Raw genomic sequence first — 10,038 nt, 5'->3', positions numbered from 1 at the left:
TGCAAAAATGCAGCTGCAAAGGTTTTCCCATCCTTAAAGTGGTACTTTGTTGGAGCTTTTGATGTTTTTTCAGCCTTCTGTTCTATTGGGTCCAGTCACTTGGCATCACTACAGTGATTTTACCTGAAATAAAAAATCAGATGTCCAGCTGAATCTTCTTGGCATTTGCCTGCTGAAGAATGAAACTTTCAAGATTAAAAAGAAAAACCCAGACTGATGCAGAACATCTGGGAGAGGAAGTCACAAATTAGAGAGGAAAACTTGACAAAAACGACTGAATCATCACGTTTGAGGCATACTGGAGGGTTGCTAGGAAACAACCCAATCATCTCAGTGTGCAGTAGAAATGTCTATATTTAGATAACCTGTGTAACCAAGAATGACTCCCTTATATTCATGTGATAAACTTGGCATGACTATTTTAAATCTTATATCTTTAGCAGCAAGAAGATGGGATGATTTATAGCTGCCTGAGCAGCAAAGTCTGCTTCAGCTCTTTGGTTTGTGACTAACTTGTTTAAAATGTTTCCATATACCCAATTTAAGTCAAAGTTTAATGCATAATAAATGAAATTATTTGACAAGCTAAAAAACTTTACCTCTTAGGAAAAAACTTGACTATAAAGAAACATTCATGGAAGTGAGTTTGAGATAATTTTCCTGTTGGGATAAAGAACTGTGACAAAGTTTCAACAATCCAGTCGTAATCTAAGGAAAAACTGAATATTTCAGTTTTAAACTCCTCACACTGTGGGATGCACCATGCCTTAGAAACAGACCCACAGCATGATGCTGCCTCCACCATGCTTGGCTTGACATGCATTAGGTTTCAAAGCCTCATTTTGACTCCAAGAAATGATCACGCTTTGACTTAGGGAAAATATTGGATTAATTAACTTGTGGAGGCGCCAACCACAAAAACTTCAAAACCAAAACACAGTAAATTTTTCAAGTATAAATCTGTAAAACCTCACATTACAAATACCTTAAATGTCCAGAACCTTCTTTTAAAGTGGTCTTTAACAGCTCTTTATGTTTTATGAAGATGTTGCCTGCGTTTTCCTCATTTTTAGTTCTTTTTACCCGACAACGGCGGCATGCTGCTGTGCGTGGTTGAAGAAAATGACAAAAAAAATACAAACGAAGTCACAAGACTTATGAAAGCAAGGCAGAAAAGACAAGAAAGACAGAGGAAGAATCTCTGCTGGTAAAATAGTTTAAAAAAAAATCCTTACTTAAACTTATCTTTATGTCACATTACCGCCAAAAACATGAACGTAATTCACTGGAATTTATTTATTTGGTCAAGGCTTCTGATGATTTTTAGAGGACATTAGAGAAGAAAGCATCAAGAAGACCAAGAATCATCGCAGATGAGTGTGGGAATAAGTTGTAAGGTTTAAAGCAAAGTTAAGTGATAAGACATATTAAGATTTCAGCATCTCACACAGATCTTTTCAATCTGAAGTGTGACAGAATTGCAAACCACCCAGGACATACTTTCTGTAGTTGAACTTGGGAGGCAGAGAAAGAACAGCTTTAATGAGTAGCAAATGTCCTTGGTATGTAGTTTTCCATGTCAACTTCATACTTATTCTTATAAAATCTCATTAAAACTTGTGGTTGTGCATAGTAAAGCGAGGAAGTTTGAGTATGAATCCTTTTCCAAGGCATTATTTAAAAATAAGTAGAAACTTTGCACCCCCTGCTGATCTTTACAGAAAACTGCAGTTTCATAGAAAAAAAAAGAAAGAAACCGTTATGCATTGAATAGAAAGATAAAGTAGACTTTATTTGATGGTGAAACCTAAACAGTGTCTGTGATTACAAAACAGGTTCCCCGTTTTAAAGTTCACAGAGGCTGGAATGCTGTACTGACAGAAAGGCATCAGAGAAGACCGACAGATGAACTGAACAGAGCAGAAACAAGAACAGACGTCAGGTTCAGAGGGAACGCCATTCAGCGCTGGCTCTCAGAAGTCTTTCCTATAAACCGTGGAGGTCAGGGGTCGCGCTTTTCACATCATGTTTGAGCTCCCAAGGTCGGACGCGTCAGGCGAAAAGTCACTGGTGGTCTGGATTTCTCATCTTTCATGGGTTTTTCTGGTGCAATTTTCTTGGTAATGCAGAGTCACAGTTGCGTCTCGTTTACCACCAGGAAGGAGCCGAGACGATTTTAACCGTTGCTCAACCACAGCAACGTCGAAGCCGAGTGGCATTTCCCTGCAAGTAGCCTCCAAGCTCAATAAATACACTCCAAAAAATACACAGAAGCTTATGATGCATCCCATTCCTGGATGACCCAAAAACATTCATCTTCATCAATGCTCAGGCTTTTCTTTTTTGGTCTTTTTAGTTCAACGGTTTTAAAGGAACAATTCATTATTGTGGTAAATAATTGCGGTCTGTGTTGCGTCATTTAATACCTTTAACTTTCTTGTAATGCATCTTCTCAATAAAGCATGTAGGTGCTAATTAGTGTGCTTTTAAGTTTAATTTGGTAGATTTTTTTTATTCTCAGGACAGAGCCATCATTTACAGGCGCAAAATTGAAATGCTGAGCTATTCCTTTAAATCAAAAAAATATATATATATATTTATTTTTTGAATATCAAAAGCCCTTTTCTCAATACTTTAGTGTGACTCCTTTAATAAACAGTGACAAATGTATTAGCTTCATGTTTTCACCAAGATGAAAAAAGTATTTACCAACACCTGCAACCACAAAAATAGGCTAAAAAAATATTACATTTACCTTAAGTATTAATCACTTTTAAATTTGTAGTCTAAAGCAGAGTGATTTCAGGAATTATATCCGTTTATCATAAATCATTTATGGCCATGATTCTTCATCTCCTCAACAATTTTTAAAATTCTTTTTTTGCATATAAACAGGTCTCTGTATAAATATATATACGGGTGTCTGTATTTATCTGGGTCTGGTCCCATGTGCGAAAGATAAAGAAAAACACTCCCAACATTCAAGTTCCCTTCTCGTTTCAGGTTTGCACCTACAGGTGTGGGCAGCGACGAGGAAAAGCACATTAAAAATAGACATCTTTAAATAGCTGTTCGGCTTGTTTTCTTCTAAGTGCAGCACGGTTGGAAACGGTAAATTCAAGTCATTTCCTCTCCTTCCCATGTATCATACACCGAGCACGAGAAAAAAATAAAATAAAAATCATTACCGATAAGGAAACTAGACGTGGAAGGATACAGCTCTGATCAGACATATAAACAACATACGGCAGCCACACTGTAACATCCCAAAAAAAAAAAAAAAAATTGTCTCAAGAGGAAATATATATATATATATATATATATATATATATATATATATATATATATATATATATTATATATATATATATACAAAGAACTGCTGGTGTTCTTTGTAGAACTAAGATTTATTATACTGCTGAGGTGTAATTTGTGTTACATCCTTGTTAATCCTCCTCCAACGGTCCTGAAAGTTGAAGCGCTTCAGAATTAAAAGCTGCCATCCGCTGTCATTTGGCACACGAGACGCTCTCGCCGGCTGTGTCGGTAGCGTCTTGATGGAGGTCTTCCATGATGACGGCAGTAGCTTCAACATCGCCGCTGCTCTCCCGGGGTTCATTATTGTTGTTGTTGTTGTTACTGTTGTTGTTAAGGGCTGCAGGCAACCCGTGGCTGTTGTTCTGGACCTCGGAGGTGCGGCTGATCTGCAGCTCCTCCAGCTTCTTCCACAGCTCGTCCCGCTCCTGCTCCTTCATCATCTCTCTGGAAAAACAAATCGATGTATATTCAGACAACCAACTCAATACAGAATGCTGAAATATTTATGCCTATTTTTTTTTTTTTTTTTTAAACTTACCTCTGAGATGGATTTATTTAATTAAGCTTGTAATCTTTGCACAAACTATTCAAAACACAAATTCTGATGAAATAGTTTGGACATCCTACCAGCTAATCGTTAACTGCATCCTTGTCTGAAGTAAATATAGTAAAGGTATTTCCCCACTCCTCACTTTCAGCCAGGCCAGCTGACAGCTACAATATTTGTTGATATTTTTTTTTTCCTCAGATAGTATTGATTTTTCATCCACGAGTATCGATACATTAAATCCTTCTTTTATTTGGAGTTTATGTCAAATCCACAAGAATTAAATGACAGCTACCACACATCACATTTTGTACCCAGTTGCACATGTGCATTAAAAATGACATGCAATGAAACATTCAGTTACAATTAATTAAATAATGAAACAAAATAGATAAATTGCATTATCTAATATAAGTGAATAAGCAAAAAAAAAAAAAAAAGTTCTTTTTCTGGATAACCAAATACACAAAGCCACACAATTAACATTTAAGCTAAGCAAATGTATAACAAATGTATAACAAAAACAGCAGTTATTACACCATCAGTTCAATTAATTCAACCCAAATCTATGAAACAGTCAAAATGTCAGCAAAATCACACTGTCCCTCTAAAATCTTTCAGAAAATTGTAAAAATCGTATCGTTTACTGAATATCGTGATATAGATCATATTGTGAGCAGAGTCCTGCATCATATTGTATTGTGAGATTAGTGTATCGCTACAGCCTTGTTGTTGAGTAGGAACAAAAAAATTGGTGATCTTAGTCTTTAAAAAGGAGAACTTTTGAGCTGACGAATTTGGCCCACGTGTCAAAATGTTTGCACAGCCCAGCTCTACAGAAAGTAAATTTAAAAACTAAAAATCAAGCTTAAATTTGAATTTTCCATTAGAAGTATGCTTTTTGATGAAAACTGTCGCTATTTGATATTGGGGGTAATGCTGCTTACCGCTGCTTTTGTGTTTTATAGGAAGCCGTCAGCTCGTCAAACAGAGGGCAGTTCATCTCCATCAGCGTCTTCAGGACGTTGTAGATCAAAGCCACGATTGTCCTGAAACAGAAAAACAATCAAGAGCTTCAAGAAGACGGTTCACAAACATCACATGCTGGTGGTTTTTACAATTTTACAACTTTTTAATCCTCTCCCATATTCTTGTGTAAACCAAAGTAAACGTTTCAGATTTTTAAACTGGATTTAACTTTTAAGATGGATTTTATTATTATATTAGCCTTTAAAGTATTTAAGTTTTTCTTTGGACTTTTGCTGCCTATATTCACTCAGCCAGTCCTTTTCAAGTTAATCTAGTCAACACGAATGATGAAAAAAAAATAAAGAGAAAACAAATTGATATAATTGCATCTTAAAATAATTTTTTTAGTCTTGGAATTATTATTACACCACAAGAGCAATTGACCAAAGAGACAATATTTTCTTAAGGACATGATGTACATAAGTGTTTGTATACACATTCAAACATGCCTCTATTATTTTTCTGAAAGGCAGAAAGTGTATGAAGAAAACAGAAACTTGTGCTAAATTATCTGTGACGAACATAATGGTGCCATCTGTCTGTGTAAACTGTATGCATATAAACACAGATTTAAAAACAGACCGCACAAGGTTTATGCGCATGAAAGCTCATCTTTACGGTTACTCAAAATTAAGTTAAAATAAAAATGACAATTTCTTTTATTTTATTTGCATAAGCTAGTTATTCACACAGTCCCTGCCCTTCTTAAGATTATTTTTGCTCCTCCTACAGCGACGGTACATACTGGTTCCAGTGCTCTTTAGAGATTTTGTACAAGCTGCTGAACATGATGGGAAGGATCTTATCGATGTTCTCCTCGATGAGGCTCAGGATGTACTCGTTGTTCCAGAAGTACAGTGCCCGCTCTGCTACCTGTCAGAACACACAGAGGGAAGTTCAGAAAAAACAAAACTACGTTGAAGGAAATCAAACAGAAGCAGTTTTAGCTAAAGATGGAGATGAAGATGCAACACGGATGGAAGAAAGAAAATGCTGCATAAACATAATGCCTGTTACTTGTTGGTACATTCAGTCAAATTATTATTTTTTTATATATAAAATGAGTTTCAAATATCAGCAAATCAAAGCTCACGACCTTAAAAACTGCTAAAGTAAAGCCTTTGAATCCATTAGTCTCCTCTTTATTAAAGGTCTGAGTTTAATTAGAAAGCAGAAACATTTTTATCCTCAACACTGGACACGTAATGAAGCATCTAATGGTAAAAGCCAGCTTTTGTCAGGAAAGGTCAAACAATAAAAGACATTTGATCTATGAGAAGCTAAATAGTGAATGCTAAAATCATCCACAAGCCTTTTATTTATAACAATTAATAATAATGGCACCAACAGCTCCACCTTCTTCAAGTAAGCAGAGTCTGCTTATGTAAAACGGGTCAACTTTCCCAAAGCTGTTCCTAAAAACTCAATTTAATCTGGAAAAAGTTTAATGTGCATTTATGTAGTAAAACACTATTACAGATTTACAACAAATGTCACTACAAGTCATTTGTGACCTAAAGAAATAATAATAATAAAAAAGTCCAACATTGTCACACCTTCTCCAATGACCCTGTTGGCCACAGCTTTAGAAGTTTTCCTATTTCTGCCATCAAGAGAGCTAATAAACCTTTGCTACGCTCCTCACCAACATTTGAGGGTAATTTTTCTACTTCGTGCTCAGTAATTACAAGTTTCTGTTTTTCTGGTCATCCTTACAGGTAAAAAAGTTCTTCTTCAAGAACAGGTGAGACTACATCTGGAAATAAATCCAAGGCTGTTTGGCACTGACTGAGACAATTTGAGACTTTTTTTTAATAACTAGGCAGGTTTTCTGGCAGCATACCATTTATGAAAAACAAGCATCTTTAAAACAAAGAAAATACATTTACTAAGCAAATTCTCTCTTGTTTCTGGCTATGTTTGTCTATGGTTTAACCAGTGTTGCAGAAAAGACTGAAGCAACTAATTTGTAGAAATGAAAACATTTGCTTCTAGTCTAAAAGGTCTGGAAATAAACTTTTTTTTGGTCCACACTTGTTTAGACCGGAAATAAACTAAACAAATCAAACTTGAAGCATTCAGGAAAAAGGAACTACGGTAAACTGATGCAAATCTGCAAAAAAATTTACATCTCTTCAGTTAATTTAGTGATATGCACAAAGGTCTGAGGAAAGTTGGCTGAAGATATTGTGAACAAGCACTGCTGGCAACTTAAATCCCATCTGACTAAGATTTAAATAAACAAAAGATCCTTCCTTAAATCTGTGTATTTTGAGCTTACCTGAAAATGTGGGTTGGACACACATTTAGCAATCTGCTTGAATAATGGCTCTTGGATCTTTTTAAACTGCGACGGTTCGATGACATCGAGGATCTCCTCTATTTCGCCCAGGAACATCACCTGAGTGGGAAGGTGAAAATTACAAAAAATTAGCACCATATAACAGACAGAAATAGCTGAAAACTGCACAAGGAGACGAAGAATACCTCTTTTTGGCTGCAGGTTTTGGGCCAGAACTTCAACAGGCCGCGGATCACCTATGGAGACATCAGAAATTCTGTTTTACGCTCGTTCATGTGGACAGTTTCTAGTAACCACTATAAAATAATTTGCTGCGGCAGACTAATCTAGTGCAGTGAGCTTCGAGTGGGAGGAAGGATAAAAACGGTACCGGCTCGGTAAGCGTGGGATCTTTCTCCAGGAACTGAACCACACAGTAAGCCAGCTGAAGTACAGAAAAACGGAAAACAAAAAAACATAAATAAACATGCATTTTCATTTCCAAGCCACTAGAAGGTGCTGCAATACATAGATGAGAATTTTTTTATTCCTACCTGTGCATGGAAAAGGGACAATGCTTTAGCTGTGTGCAACGGGATGAGCACCTTCATCAGGAACTGCTTGTGCTCTGCTTTCAGAGGCAACGCGAAACCGTTGATGATACTGCAAACAAAAAACACGCCTCACTAGATTACAGAAAACACAAAGGAATCCCATCAGCACAACGGCTGTTTTCCAAACAGCATGCTCTGAAATACTGATCTCATTCTGCTCATGCCTGCAAACCAGATCAGGACACAATCAAATGTACCACAATGTACAGAGACAGTTTAAATCAGCATAATCAGTTTTATTTATGGCAAAGAAAAACCCAAAAACCTCTCATTTTAATCTTCCCTCACCTTCCGAGGATCTCCAGCAGTTCGGCCACACCATTAAAGTGTTCGGTTTCATAAATGAACCTGGGGAAAAAAAAAAAATAAATAAATAAATAAATAAATAAAAACAAGCAAAGAAAATATAACATTATTAAAACATAAAACTTTAAAACTGGAGCAGATTACTTAAATCTGGGTGAATTTAAAAATACTGTTGAAATGACTAACATACAGAATAAGTGAAAACTCTAAACTCCAGGCTTTCTTAAAGAAATATATATTTTATGAAACAAACATGAACAACGTGAGCTTCAGAAAAACTAAAAATATTTGAGGATTTAAGGCAGCAGAAAAGAGGCTTTGTTTAAGTCATAAGAAACCAAACCAAGAGAAAAAAGTACAATGGAAACATAGAATTTATAGATTTAATTACACATGAACAGGTTCAGGAACAGGAAAACCGTAGGAAAAAGAAAAGACTGCTACTTCAACAAAGGCCCTTCTATTGTCCTCTATTTTGACTTATTTTCTGAACAAACTGCACTAGGAGCGTCGTCATACCTGAAAGTCCCTCCTACTCTACAATAATAAACTGATAGATAAAATAATTTTTAAAGGTCTCAAACACAGCTGGTTTTATTTCAAAGGGAAATAAGAGATGCATCCTACTGTAGGACAACTTTTAAGAACCAAATTGCTGACAAAAATGCAATTTTATGACTGTAACTGTTATCTTTGGTACTTTAGTGATCTAACAACAAAAACTGTGCACAAAGATCCAATTTAAATCTCTATTTTGCTCAAATATCTTTAAATGATTCTTACATTAGATTGAAAATGGCTAAAATAGCAGCTGTAGCCAAAAAAAACGCTACTTTAAAAAATTATAGTAATATCTGTATCCTTGGGAGGGAAATATTAGAAAACGAAGGCCAGCTCAAAACTTTTGCACAGTAATATCCATATGAGAAAGCAAATCCGAATCAGGTGTCAGCACCACAAACAAAAATGATCAATGAGCTATACATAATTCACCTTCACCTGTTTGATAAAGCATTTCCATCTGTCTGCTATGTACAGAGCCTGACAACTGTGGCCCTATTTTTATCCTCCGTGGCAGATGGCCAACGTCGGGGCCACCCGTTTTGCCACCTCGCCTGTTGGAAACGACATCAAGCGTTCCCTGCCTCAATCATCCAAAGCTCATTGTCACACAGCAACAGCAGCAATAAAGCCGCAGAGAACTGCTGGGAAGAATAAGTGATGCTTCTCACTCACAGCTTCGAGTCTCCTTAGTAATTAGGAGGGAATCTGAGCTGTTGGATGAAAATTAATGAGTTATGCTCATTGCTGCAAACTACACCTGGATTAAAAGAAACGAAAGGCTTTCTGGGTAAAGTCAGAGGTTTAGCAGACATTTTTAAAATAACTTTTCCCTTTTGTAATTATCATTTGACAAATGATAAAACTTTTATTCTCTGGAATATATTCCACACAAATGAACCTGTCCATGTTTCTATGCAGCATTTATCAGCGAAAGACATGCTTCCCTAATAATAATTAACTCACTTCAAGAAGATGTTGTTGATCTGCTTCCTGATGAAGGCTCTCAAGCCCAGGAATTTTCCGTAAATCCGATGGAGAATAGTCTTCAGGAAGTCCCGCTCCCTCGGGTCCTCGCTATCAAACAGCTCCAGCAGCTGCAGAACGAAGACGAAAGAAGAATCATCTTATTATCAAAAACGTATTGACTTATTAGCAAATGTCAGGAAAAAAAGGTAATCTATTTGAGTTTTGTTTGTAAGGAAATCCTTCATTTTGTTTGAGAAGCCAACAGAAACATCCTCCATCATCTGGTGAGCTAAAAACAGGCATTACATTTTATGTAATGGTCATTGCTGTCCTTTATGACTCAAATACACTCCCTTCACTACACGTGTAGCTCATATAATAACAGTTCTTGGTGGTGTTAAGACCACGTCATC

General features: G+C 36.3%; 1 protein-coding gene across 1 annotated transcript in view; it reads right to left on the bottom strand.

Moving 5' to 3' along the window:
* Window positions 1-3,388: 3,388 nt before the first annotated feature.
* ppp2r5a (protein phosphatase 2, regulatory subunit B', alpha isoform) overlaps window positions 3,389-10,038 on the bottom strand; it is a 37,154-nt gene continuing 30,504 nt past the window's right edge. The window contains exons 5-13 of the mRNA XM_014999001.2: window positions 9,623-9,753; window positions 8,078-8,137; window positions 7,730-7,838; window positions 7,567-7,620; window positions 7,382-7,432; window positions 7,176-7,295; window positions 5,640-5,767; window positions 4,813-4,914; window positions 3,389-3,762 (exon numbers count right to left, since the gene is read on the bottom strand). Coding sequence (XP_014854487.1) covers window positions 3,510-3,762; window positions 4,813-4,914; window positions 5,640-5,767; window positions 7,176-7,295; window positions 7,382-7,432; window positions 7,567-7,620; window positions 7,730-7,838; window positions 8,078-8,137; window positions 9,623-9,753 — 1,008 coding nt within the window. The 3' untranslated portion in view covers window positions 3,389-3,509. The remainder of the gene's footprint in view (window positions 3,763-4,812; window positions 4,915-5,639; window positions 5,768-7,175; window positions 7,296-7,381; window positions 7,433-7,566; window positions 7,621-7,729; window positions 7,839-8,077; window positions 8,138-9,622; window positions 9,754-10,038) is intronic.

Source organism: Poecilia mexicana, unplaced genomic scaffold (assembly GCF_051168715.1).
Source record: "Poecilia mexicana isolate PSO_F unplaced genomic scaffold, ASM5116871v1 scaffold_21, whole genome shotgun sequence".
In the NCBI taxonomy this organism is placed as follows: Eukaryota; Metazoa; Chordata; class Actinopteri; order Cyprinodontiformes; family Poeciliidae; genus Poecilia; species Poecilia mexicana.
This window is presented reverse-complemented; position numbering and strand designations above follow the sequence as displayed.